Source organism: Toxotes jaculatrix, chromosome 8 (assembly GCF_017976425.1).
Source record: "Toxotes jaculatrix isolate fToxJac2 chromosome 8, fToxJac2.pri, whole genome shotgun sequence".
NCBI lineage: Eukaryota > Metazoa > Chordata > Actinopteri > Toxotidae > Toxotes > Toxotes jaculatrix.
Genome location: NC_054401.1, coordinates 3,679,489 through 3,692,464, shown reverse-complemented (window position 1 = coordinate 3,692,464; position 12,976 = coordinate 3,679,489). Strand labels below are relative to the sequence as shown.

Sequence of the window (12,976 nt, the reverse complement as noted above, 5' to 3'; positions counted from 1 at the left end):
TCTGCTGTTCACAGACACAATATAAGTTCCTCTGGAAATATTATCGGAATATTAGAGTCCTGTATATGAATTGCAATAGTTTTAAAATCACCACAAAGAGGAAAAATCTTTTATCTTTAGTTAATTGGCAAAACAAAGTACCTCACACTATAGTGTAAGAAAATTAGGGGAATTATTACTGTGGTTTGCCGTCAGGGGCTGTCCGTTACGTTATTATTATTATAATGAAAAGACTACCTGTGCCCCTCTTTGCATGAGTTGGGAAGGTTAATACAGTTTTCATTTTGCCTCCCCGTTGGTGTTTTGAGCTGCTGCGCTTGGAGATTGTTTGGATGCTGTGCGTAAAAGTCCCAAATGAGTTTATTTTACTTTTCCTCTCTCGCCCACTAATGCGAAAACCAGATGACATGTAGTGTAATTCCCATGTACAGCGCAGATTTTGACCTTATTGTAAGTTGTAGGAGTAGTAGTGGTCTATATTTGCAATGTATTAGTGCCAGTTAGTTACCAGTTAGGAAAAATGTTTGTTAATAATCTGCCACATTTTATTCGATCATGTAAAATATTCTGATGATCTGTGTGTCATTGAGAGTGGATTCAATTGTACTTTGTTTCTCTCCTTTCTGTATGTGTCTTCATTTTAATTTTGGTTGCGGCACCCTCTGGTGGTCAACTGCCTCCCAAGCGGAACCGGAACTTTGAGTAGCTGGCTCCCCTGACAGCACGGGCGTGTTTTGGTGCAACACACAACAATCTGTCGGGCTCAAAGTTGAGTCCCTGTGCGACATGTGTATGTCGGGTCGTAACTCGGTCGCTCATTTAAACCTCCTGTATGTGTGTAAGTAGTAGACCGCCGTTTTTATTGTGAAGTATCGTGACTGCGTTTGGCTGCGAGCTCGGTCACCTTTAGCTAAACGGTCATGTTTTATCCCGCCCTTCGATCTTTAGCATTAGCTTAGTTTTAGCTAGCATGTCAACAAACTTCTAACTTTCTTTTTAACAACTAACATTTTATCTTATAGCAAATTACACGTCTTTGACTTAACGTGGCTCTTTTTTTTTATTTTAAACAATTACGTTGCAACGGTCTTTTTCAGAGATAAAACTCCGGATAAACGCTCAGATTCACATTAACAGTTTAACTAGTTTACATGCTAATCTTTAACGTATTTATAAGTGTTGTGAATTCTGTGCACAGTCCAGCCGGCGTCCATTGCAGTGAGGTGACCACACAGTTGAACACTGTTACACACAGATTACACACATGTAACGTGTATAAGGCGTCTAAGCAGAAGCTAATGTCGAGGCTGCGTCCTTATTTAGATTTTTAAATCTAAGTTAAAACAACCAAACGGTAGAGTGAGCAGATACAGTAGAATCAGGATGTAAACAACAGGACAGATAACATGTGTGTAATGTGTATGTATGTGTTTTAAAAGACTGTGTAAACACTGGCATGAAGATGATAATTCAGTCATTTGTCCATTCATACCCTTAAGTACGGTTTTTATGAATGATTTGCCAAAACGTGGCTAATTGTTGTGTATATTATAGCTGTACTGTGACCAGTGTTTGTGAGTGTGCTGATTTCTGTGTCTACCTGTCCTGAGGCAGATTCCTCTGAGATCCCTCTAGCTGCTTCTGAATCATGAGTGGCTCAAAGCCGGACATCCTGTGGTCTCCCCACCACCCTGACCGCTATGTCATCTGTGACTCTGAGCTGGGACTGTACCGTATTGGACCTGTGGGCAGTGCAGAAACCAAGGCGGGCACGCTCCCGCTCTCTGAAGAAACCGCTGCTACTCTACTAGCCATTAACTCCGACACACCTTACATGAAATGTGTGGCCTGGTACCCGAAACATGAGCCGGAGTGTTTGCTTGCTGTGGGCCAAGCTAACGGCAGAGTGGTGCTCACCAGCTTGGGTCAAAGCCACAACTCCACGTGTAAGGAGCTGGTGGGGAAGGAGTTTGTACCCAAGCACGCCCGCCAATGTAACACTTTAGCCTGGAACCCTGTGGACAGCAACTTGCTGGCTGCTGGGCTGGACAAGCACAGAGCAGACTTCTCTGTTCTAATATGGGACATCAGCAGTAAGTTTTCCCCAGAGGCCAGTGTAACAGCTGAGAAGATTCGTCTCTCGTCTGTGGATTTGGACTCGAGCACGGTAGTGACCAAGCCCCTATATGAGCTGGGCCAGAATGATGCTTGTCTCTCCCTCTGCTGGCTGCTTCGTGACCCAAAGCTGCTGTTGGCTGGCATGCACCGGAACCTCGCAATATTTGACTTGAGAAACACAAGCCAGAAAACATTTGTCAATACCAAGGCCATCCAGGGGGTGACGGTCGATCCACACTTCCATGACCGTGTGGCTTCCTTCTTTGAGGGCCAGGTGGCCATCTGGGATCTGAGGAAGTTTGAGAAGCCTGTGCTCACGCTCACTGAGCAGCCAAAACCACTCACTAAGGTATTTTGAGCTTTGATTTTGTTTAGATGAACTAATGTTCATGTGGTGTGAGAAGTGTTTTTATATTCTGTAGATGTAGTTTATTGGTAAAAAATGGTGGTTAATTAAGAGATGTCATTTTCAGGTGGCCTGGTGTCCAACTCGAACCGGCCTGCTGGCCACACTGACACGCGACAGCAACATCATCCGCCTCTATGACATGCAACACACTCCTACACCCATTGGCGACGAGACGGAGCCCACCATCATCGAGCGAAGTGTGCAGCCGTGTGAAAGCCAGATCGGCAGCTTTGCTTGGCATCCGTCCTCTCAGAACCGCATGGTGGTGGTGTCAGCAGCCAACCGGGTCATGACTGACTTCACCGTGTTTGAACGCATCTCACTGGCCTGGAGCTCCACCACGTCGCTCATGTGGGCGTGCGGCAGACACTTGTATGACTGTGTCGAGGATGGGGCCGATGGAGTGGAGAGCACGATCGAGAAAGACATCGCCACTAAGATGAGGCAGAGGGCTCAGTCCAGGTATGGGCACGATACCGTCCAGGTGTGGAGGAACCACCTGCTGGCTGGAGGGAACGATCCCCAGCTGAAGTCTTTGTGGTATGATCTGTTCTATATCCTTTGTGATTATGAAGTGATGGAAAAGCCAGTGTTCTGTAGTCAGCACTAACTTAACTACTCTTAAACTGTAAAAGAAAATGTCTGGGTTTCTTCAATTCAGCAGCGGAAACACTGCCATGTTTTGTTCCTTCATTATGTTGCCATGTCGGTTAAAATTCCTATATAAGTATCACATATGAAGCAGTGTGCAGAGGATATGGAGCTGAAGCTGCAGGGGAACAAACAGTCTATTGTCTACTCTGGTATCAAGAACATTGTCAAGACAAGTTCAGGTAAGAAATGGACACACAGACTGTGTAACCACCCGAAAATTTAATATGGTAAAGGGGTCTTTGTGAAGAAGAATCAGACTTTGGTTAAACTGTATTTGCAACCATTTTAAGATTTGTGTTGTCCTGCAAAATTTCCTGTTCATGTTTCATGTTTTCATGTCTTTTTCCTCCACCTAGGCACCACAGAGAGCCGCAGGTGCTGGAGCGGCTCGGACCGTCAGACAGATGTGCCACGGTATCACAGCGAGGAGCGCTCCCTCGCCCTGCGGCTCTGTGGCTGGATCAGCCGGGGTCCTGAGATCGACGTGGAGACCTTCCTGCGATCGCTGGAGCAGGAACGTGAGTGGGAACGGGCGGCTGCCGTCGCTCTGTTCAACCTGGACATCCGCCGGGCCATCCAGATCCTCAACAAGGGAGCCACTGCTGAGAATGGTGAGCGCTGCACCACTGTGGAGAGAAAGAGGAATGCATCAGATCAGACACATTATTGCTGCTGTAGTGCTGTCATTGTAAATTGACATAAATTAATATAATTTATGTACATTAGGATTTTGACGAGTGCAATAGACCTAACGTAGAGAAATGCACGAAGAGCCATTCTCATCATTTTAGGGCATTCAGCTCAAAAACTGCTCAGAAATGTGGAAAACCTGTTATTGTACAACATAAAGGGATTTTTTTTTCCTGGCAAGCCTTTTAATAATATTTTGATATTTATTTCTGTGAATAAAAACCTTTGTAAGATGATATGTAACAAGATTAATTGACGTAAATTATGTTAAACATCAACCAAAACCTTCAAATCACATGAAATTAAGGTTTTAAGGAATTTTAAAAATGTAACAGAAGCAGGAGAACCTTGTTTTTCACACAACACTCGTCCTGTATCAGCTGCAGTGTTTTTCACGCTGAGGTTTAATGGAAGTGGAGAGAGAAGGCTCTTGTTTACACACGTCTTGACTAAGAAATATTCCACCAATGTAGGTCAAATGTTTTTTCTGCTGTGTGTTCTAATGAGGGTTTCCTGAGCATGACTGATAGGGTGATTCATTAGATAAGCTGTGTCAACGTAACCATCTGAGCCGTCAGTACTATTTTTTTTTTCCTCAAACAGCAGCTCTGACTTAATGTACGCTTAATCACATGAACATGTTTGATAGTGGTTCAGTTTGACCTGTTCCCAGCCTGTTTGGTTTTACATGAGTACTGAGGAAAAACCACAAGGTTATACCCTGCAGTGACTCTATATATAGAGATTTACATTTGGATTTGTTCTAAACTGCCTTTGTTACTATTGCAGAAAAAAGTAAAAGAATTTTTATTTAATTTTGCTGAAATTTACAGTTTAAATTTTACTGTTTGTTTAATATTTAAGGAATAGTTTGACCTTTTTGGAATTACACATATTCTCTGGTTTTTTGAGAGTTAGGTAAGAAGCTTAATGTCACTCGTGATATTGAGCTTAGCTGAGCATTAAGACTGAAAACAGGTGAATACAGCTGCCCTGCCTTTCCAAAGGTAAAAAAAAATCCACCCACCCCCCACCACTAAAGCTTAATAATTAACACAGTATTTTTCATTTGTTTAATCTGTACAAAAAACAAGGTGTTAAAAAAAGCAACATTTTGGTTTTGATGTGTTAATTAGTGAGCTTCAGACTTACTGGGAAATTTAGGGGACTTTTCTTTTACCTTTGGACACAGTCGTGCTCGCTGTTTCCACCTGGTGTTGCCTGACTGTAGCTTTTTATTTATCAGTCTATGACTAATTCTCAAAAAGAAAAGTGACTTCTGGCTGTAGCTTTAACCATAATCATTAACCATAGTTTTTGAAGGGTGTTTTAAATCTGTTTCTTTTTGAGCGCTGCTCCCAGACAAAGGCAGCAGCGTTACCTAACAGAGATGGAGTTGTTTTTAATGTGAGCTAACCATTAAACAAAGGCCTCATAAAGTAATTCATGTGTCTTGGAACTTAAACTCAGTTGTCAGTTTATTAGGAGCTAAACAGGGAGCTAAAACTGATGCAGTCAAATTCAGCTGTCCTGCGAATAATGTTGAAGAGGTGTCGATTGTACTGTAGGATCATTATGGAGGCTGCAGTCTGTGATGCTGTTGAACCGTACTGTATTGTATGAAGAGATGAGTCTGTCACTTAGCCAAAGACCACATCCTCCGAAATTTACATGGTTTTAACAAAACCTGAACATTCAAGCCTTCGTGAAGGGAGGATTTATTGCAGAACTGTGTACCTAATAAACTGACAGCTGAGTGTATTTTTCATTGACAAACAAACTAGATCCCCTTGAACAATTGTGTCACAAGCTTCATCCTCTTGGTGACAAAAAAAACTTTCTCTTTAGATGTCGTTTTTGCTCGACCACAGTGCTGCACCTACATTAAAGACTCAGACAGTAAAGAAATATGATCCTCTGACTTCTTGTTATTCACAGGTGACCTGAACCTGAATGTGGTCGCCATGGCTCTGTCGGGTTACACCGATGAGAAGTCCTCCCTGTGGAGGGAGATGTGCAGCTCTCTAAGGCTGCAGCTGAAGAACCCCTACCTCTGCGTCATGTTTGCCTTTCTCACCAGTGAGCCTGGAGCCTATGATGGCGTGCTGGTACTGGACCTCTAAATGTCATAGACCTTTGAAGGCTAGTTAGTGAATAGGGAAAAAAAAAATTCCATTGGCAATCTTTTCTCGTTTAACAGTAGCCGTTTTGTTTTCACTTCATAAAAACCTTTACGTATTTTTAGCACTGATGAAGAGGTAGGTAAAACTCCTCAGGTGCAGAGGAAGAGATGTGTTTTACATTTCCGTCATTTTTCCGCACTGTAAGTCATAAAAAGTCTACACCAAAAATGAACCGGTGCCCAGAAGCCAGTGTGTGTGTGTTTCTGCTTTTTCCTTCTTCAGTTGCATCAGATTCTGGCACCAGCAGCTGTCGCTTATATTTATCTCTTTAGACCTTTTCCTGGCCAAACGCGATGACTCCATGATAACACTATTTAGTCAGTCACTTTGCCTTTGTTTCTTGCCGTCTTGGTTTTCAAAATTGATTAGGTGTCAATTGGTTTCCTGTTGAACTGTGTCACAGAGCAGAGCATTACGAGCCTCATATTCTACGTGCTGAATATCAGAGGCGCTTTGTAAATTTAAACTTTTTTCAAAACGTGATCCAAAAATGACAGGTTGAAATTCTTTGTCTCTGTTTCAGTATGAGAGCAGTGTCGCTGTGCGGGACCGAGTCGCCTTTGCCTGTATGTTTCTCAGCGACGCGCAGGTAATATATTGCAAAGTCAAGCCTTTAACAGCAGATTATGTCCTGATAAAACTATGTTGTAGTTCAGAATATGCCATACCCTGTCACACCGTGTCCCACTGAAATCTGTTGGAAGTGTATGATGTGTTTGATATGCTGGATCTCTCTGGGTATTTGGTTGCAGCTGCCTCGTTACATCGACAAACTGACCAGTGAGATGAAGGAGGCGGGCAACCTTGAGGGCATCCTGCTGACGGGGCTGAGTAAAGATGGTGTGGATCTTATGGAGAGCTATGTGGACCACACTGGAGATGTCCAGACTGCCAGCTTCTGCATGCTGAGGGTACAGAAATACAGACAGTTTATGCAAACGAATGACTTTTGTAGGCACATTCACACCGAGTATGATTGGAGCAGGTATTTTGTGGCCTGTGTGCCAAATCTGTCCATAACAATATTTGGCTGTGTGACAATAGCTCAAGTATTCAGCTCTAAATATGACTTTGTGTGATCTCATAATAATCAGTTCCTCAGGTGAAGAGAGGTACACAAACTGAGGCTACTGTGCCTCATACTGTGCCAGGCTATTTTAGTCATTCAACATATGGTGCTAGAATTAAATCTATCAAACCTGCCAGATAAATAACACTGACACATAATATAATCCACTTAAATTAAACAAGTACCCAGTTAATTCAAACACTTGGATTTGGGCCTCTTAAACACAAACAGGTTTTTCTAAGGCACCAACAACAACAACAACAGTTTTTTCATTCTACTACAAAAGAAACTACAAAAAGAAACAGGCTATTGTATATTGTGTGTGGATAACCTGTCACAGCGCAACACAGAATGTACATTTGAGTATTGCATGTGGATCAGTTTTTATCTTAAGTTTAATCAAAGTAAGACTCAAACAAGCAGAAAAATATTGAATACACACGTCTGGGTCCATCGCTCCTGTAAAAATTTGGTGCTTTTCAACTTTGCAAACCGCGAAGGGAGTTCTGATTAAAACTACAAAATACAAGGTTTAATGAGCAACCTAAATGAACTAAATACAAGTCTGCAACAAAGGAAAAAAGAAACTGTTTGTATCTGTGGAGAAATCAGCACACATGCTAAAACATGCCTCTTCGTTTCCAATAGGTTACAATTGTAATTCTCACCATAATTGCCTCCTCCTATAACAATACAAAGCAAACCTCAGTGGAGTTGTTTGCACTCATGCATTTGTTTCTATTAAAAAAAAAAAATAACGAAATTAAAGTGGGGGAACAGGTCTGTAACTTTGAACAACTGTAACTGTAGAATGATTGTGGTTTGCTTGATTTTTTTTTTTTTAACTGCTCTGACCTGCTCCTGAATAGAGTGCAGTAAAAGCATATTCTTTACATACATATACACAAACATGTACACATTCCCCCAGAGGGATGGGTGCAGGAAGACGCTGGAAGGGTGAGCCTAGTGGAAACAGGTCGCAGTTCACCAGTTCAAGTACTTTACACTTTTTTTCTGTGGCTTGCTTTCCCATGCTGTACCCAGACTACAGTGAAAGTATGAAATAGGCCTAAGCATAAAAAACTCTCTCCCAATAGGGTTCCCCAGGTGAAGTGTTGAAGGACCCTCGAGTCCAGTGCTGGATAGAAAACTACCGCAACCTGCTGGATGCGTGGAGATTCTGGCACAAACGAGCAGAGTTTGACATCCATAGAGGCAAACTGGACCCCAGCTCCAAACCGTTAGCCCAGGTAACGAATGTCGGGGGAGAGCTTTTCAATAACTGTACTGCCAGAACAACTAATGATTTGTTGGACAAAAAAAATGGCAGCATTGCTAATCATGAGTCACATTCACTGGCTTCTCAAATGTGAGGAATTTTCTGTTTAATATCATTGTACTGTGAGAATTTGAAGACGTCTTCTTTCCTTTGGGAAATTGTGATAATCATTTTTTAAAACTTAAAAAAAAAAAAACAATTTCCTTACATTTTACAGCAGGAGTAAATAATTCATCAAAAAATAATAACCATATTACTTATTAATGAAAATAAGTTGCATAAGTTGCAGCCATAAATACTTGTCTGTGATAGTGTCAGTTATTATAGGTTAGGTTTGACTGGTTAGGTTTGTTTGTCGTCTCAGTAAAACGGCATCACAGAGTGTTGACATGTGTTATGGCTCTGGAAAACGCAAAGCAGTCTGTCTGTTTGCCATTTAAGACGTTACTACCCTCATAACAAAACAGGACGCTTGTGCTGTTTATTACAGCACAGCATTTGTGCCAAGCAAGCTGAAGAGTGTCAGCCAGGCGCTTAACACCCACAGCTCTGCTCTCCAAGTCTCATCATAAATCTTGGGAGTTAGTTAGTTTTCACCTTTTACGTTGGAGAAATCTGTTCCAGACGCTACACATGCTCTACTTTAGCAGACTTTTTATAAAGCCTCGTACTAAAATTTTTTTTTATGCGTGATTATGAGTACCTTGGTGCTGCAAACAAAACTTGGCACTACCTAACATTCCAATAATCACAGTTAAACATGCTGGGATTATTGCTGTATTATCTCATACTTATCTTTGTCTCCCCCCTAAAAAATGAAATCCAGACAGCTGGTGAGCATGTGCTTGTTGGTTTTACCTTCACGTTCTCTCGTCCTTATCAACTGACCAATCGACTGACCTTTGTGTTTGCTCTTGTGCGGCAGGTGTTTGTGAGCTGCAACTTCTGTGGGAAGTCCATCTCCTACAGCTGCTCGGCGATGCCTCACCAGGGCCGCGGCTTCAGCCAGTATGGCGTCAGCGGCTCGCCCACCAAATCAAAAGTCACCAGTTGCCCTGGCTGCAGGAAACCGCTGCCACGCTGTGCCCTCTGCCTCATGAACATGGGCACACCTGTTTCCAATTGCCCAGGTAGACTGCTGTGTGTGGAGTGTGTCAACAGATGCTCAGCTGACATTTCCAGTAACAGGAACACATCTTGGTGCAGCTTAAGTGGCTATAATACTTAACTGAGCACTTGCAGGGGAGAAAATGTGGACTTTGATCAGCATTTAGGGACAGTTGCACCTGGCAGTGCAGCAGCCAGTCCAGTTTCCTCATCGCTGTGATATCACTCATACCAACGTTGACAGATTTTATTGATTGTTAATATTTACTTATGGATGAATATGTTTTTGGCAGGAACAGGGAAGTCGGATGAGAAGGTGGACTTGACAAGGGAGAACAAACTTGCTCAGTTCAACAACTGGTTCACCTGGTGTCACAACTGTCGACACGGCGGCCACGCAGGCCACATGCTCAGCTGGTTCAGGTGGGACTCCACTGGACGCTGCACATGCATAGATCATTTTTAGACACGTGAACATGGTTACTGCCGCGGTCCATAAACCTTCTGTTCAACTGATTTCTCATCCTTATTAAAATCAAACAACAGAAAACGAGGCCTGTCATTAAAAATTGACCAAAATGCAAAATGGGATGGGAGGGATGCCTTCCGATTATTGTATGGTCATCTGTAATTCCTGTGTTAATTAGAAATCTTGTTTTATTTCTGGGCCACCAAATAAAAGTACAGAAATCCTGCCAGCCATTTTGTGCATCATAAAATGCTTTGATATGCATTCTTCTGGGAAGGCAAATTTAAAAAAACAATCCATAAAATGTTTTTGATTTTCAGAATATACCATCTAATGAATGGACGGTACACTGACCTGCTTCTTCTGTATTCTCATGGTCAAATGTCACATGTTGTTTGTCACTAAACTGACCTCCGTGTGTCTGTTACAGAGACCACACGGAGTGCCCAGTGTCGGCTTGTACGTGTAAATGCATGCAGCTGGACACCACAGGGAACCTGGTGCCTTCGGACAGCAGCTAAACAGGAGGAGCCTGTCGGACTCTGAAGCCAAACACCAGCCCAAAGCCAACCATTGCAGGTTCACTGCTGCACTCACCACACCGACAAACGGGCAAGGGACATAGGGTGACAGCAGTGTCCTTCTCTGAAGTGGCTGCTTCAATAGAATGAAGTACTGTTAAGTTATAGCCTAGTGAATGTAACCTCTTAACAGGGCCCTCTGTGAAGAAGGGAGGCAGTGTGTGTTACTGATCGAACTAACTGAAGCAATGACAGAAAGGGAGCAAATGCAAACTCGCTGCTCTGCTAATGAAAATCCCACTCAGGAGAAATACAAGAGGCTCTGCTGTAATCACCCTCTTCCAGTCTAACCTGAATCAGGCTTATGGTTTTATTAAGGTCTAATAAAAAAAAATCAAATGTCCACTCACGCATCAGGTTGTAAAGATGTGAACACAGGTGCCAATATGTCTGAGCTATAAGTTGTCGCTTGTGTTTTAATACAATATTTAACGTCTGTGTTTGTCTTATGAAAGGATCTTCACATACCTCATGAAAGCATAGTTCGGGGTGAAGGATGGTACCCCAGGCGACGAAGCGGCGTGTAGAGCACAATAACAAAACTCTCTTGCTCTCTTCATGTTCGTCTGTGCCACTGTTCATCTGGCATTGTGCAGGAGGGCTTCCAGTGTTAGGGGTGATTTTTTTTTTGGGTGGAGGGGGGGGGGGATTGAGGAATTGGAGAAGGTTGGGGTGGTGGGTGAGGAGGAGGGGGGTGGTGGGTGAGGAGGAGGAGGGTGGGAGGGTGCATCTGTATTCACCAGCCCACTCCAGGCCTGTGGCCCATGAAAGAAGCTCCCCAGAAAACAGCAGCTGCTTGGCACTCTGACAAGACCCTCCAGATTGTTCCCCTCATAAAGAACCTCAGCTGCCGGAACACTATTGACTCAAAGAGAGGGCGAGAGAACAGACAGCCGGAGCACCGTACACCCCCACCCCCCCACCCCACCCTCACATACACAGACTTGCCCTCTCTTTCTTTCTCCCTCTCTCTGGTACCCAAATTGCACCCAAAAACTATGCATACCACACATCAATCCAAGGATGGGCGCCGTCTGTGGGGGGACTGCCGTGTGTAAGCCGCATTGTAAATGGGTTTTCTCTCTTTCTCTGCCACCCTCCCCACTCTGTCACTAACCCAGGGAGGCATTGTAAGTGAGAGGCGGCCTGCACCAGAGCCGGCTAAATCACTTAGTCATGGAGTAGGGAGGAGGAGTCTGGGGTGGGGGGGCACAGGAGCTACTGTATGCTGCTTTCACCAGGATCTCTTCCCGGTGTGGGAGGTTTTATAGGCCTGCATGCCCTTTTGTGAACTATTTTGGAGTGGAGCTGACAAATTGGCGAGCCTTGTAGCGTCCCGAAAAACAGAGTGGCTGGAATTTCATCCTTTCAGTGTTTCTTGTGTTTGCCTTTTAAATAAATTCCGACTGACAAATTGAAGCACTGCTGAATGGGGTGTTTTCCACGCGTTTACATGGTTTATTTTTATATTATCATGTTTCATAGACACAGATGGCGTGGGTTTTCTGCCGTGTGTGTACTCGATCTTTGCATAAACGCATTGAGTCACACATTTTTCTCCCATGGGAACTCCCACAGAATCACAGACCTTCAATGCAGGCTGGAGGACAGACACTAGCAAAAACAATACAATTTGGGCCTCAGATGTAGACAGTCCATAAAGCTCCATCTATACTGATTCTTGATCTTGGAAAGGGCAGTTGACGCGTCAGTCTCCAAAAGGTCCATTAGACGAGGTTAAACAAAAATAAGTAAGTATAAATACTACACTGATGTTTTCAGATGTCCATTGTTGATTTGCCAACAGATGTGCAGTTTACTATGATTTAAAACACAAAAAAAGCATAAAAACCTCTAATTTTAGAGGATGGAGCCAGATAATATTTGGCATTTTGTCACTATTTTTGCTTGAAAAACAATTATTTGATTGTCAAAATAGTAGCAGATTCTAAACTAAACTAGGTACTATCTTCTCAAATTATGAATTTGACTGTTTTCCCTTTTCTGTGATGGTAAACTCAATATATTTGGGTTATTCAGTGTTGTCTGACAAGCAATTTGACTGTTAGTATGTTGTTTTATTTATTTTCAGACATTTATACACAGAACAATCAGTCTATTAAAAAGAAACTAATCATCAGATGTACTGACAAGTTTGACAGAATATTACTACCTTTCCCCACGTTTGTGTGTGAATTACTTGACAATCAAACAACATTACACAAATCTACAGCTCAGTATAAACTAAAACAATGAAGATCTTAACACTCGGTTTTGACACCAGGGCTTCTCTACAAGCCCTGGTTTCAAGATGGAGGACTTGTCATTGTTCATTCTGTAAAAAGCGATTAAGCACATTATGTAGATCCAAATGATATGGAGTAAAACTGAGCCTTTCGGAGCCCTGGTTAGCTATC

The 12,976-nt window shown here is 42.9% G+C and overlaps 1 protein-coding gene across 3 annotated transcripts; it reads left to right on the top strand.

The window, feature by feature from the left end:
- Window positions 1-722: 722 nt before the first annotated feature.
- Window positions 723-12,654, top strand: mios (missing oocyte, meiosis regulator, homolog (Drosophila)). Of its 3 annotated transcripts, XR_005894459.1 has the most exons (13): window positions 723-838; window positions 1,615-2,467; window positions 2,592-3,081; window positions 3,262-3,360; window positions 3,538-3,792; window positions 5,810-5,979; window positions 6,578-6,643; window positions 6,807-6,965; window positions 8,221-8,373; window positions 9,328-9,532; window positions 9,803-9,932; window positions 10,409-10,557; window positions 11,015-12,654. XR_005894459.1 is itself a non-coding variant. In XM_041045104.1 (12 exons), exons 2-12 carry the CDS (start codon window positions 1,649-1,651, stop codon window positions 10,497-10,499), a joined length of 2,631 nt encoding a protein of 876 aa, XP_040901038.1. In that variant the 5' UTR covers window positions 723-838; window positions 1,615-1,648; the 3' UTR covers window positions 10,500-12,654. The 3 variants fall into 3 exon arrangements, 2 of the variants coding, with proteins under 2 accessions (XP_040901038.1, XP_040901037.1); XM_041045104.1 differs by having other exon boundaries at window positions 9,809-9,932; window positions 10,409-12,654; XM_041045103.1 differs by having other exon boundaries at window positions 10,409-12,654.
- The last annotated feature ends 322 nt before the right edge of the window (window positions 12,655-12,976 follow it).

Coding starts and splice junctions, on each gene's coding strand:
- mios (XM_041045103.1), top strand. CDS start 1,649: ATGAGTGGCTCAAAGCCGGACATCCTGTGGTCTCCCCACCACCCTGAC. Junction 3,361..3,537: donor CATTGTCAAGACAAGTTCAG/GTAAGAAATGGA, acceptor TCCTCCACCTAG/GCACCACAGAGAGCCGCAGG. Junction 8,374..9,327: donor GCTCCAAACCGTTAGCCCAG/GTAACGAATGTC, acceptor CTTGTGCGGCAG/GTGTTTGTGAGCTGCAACTT.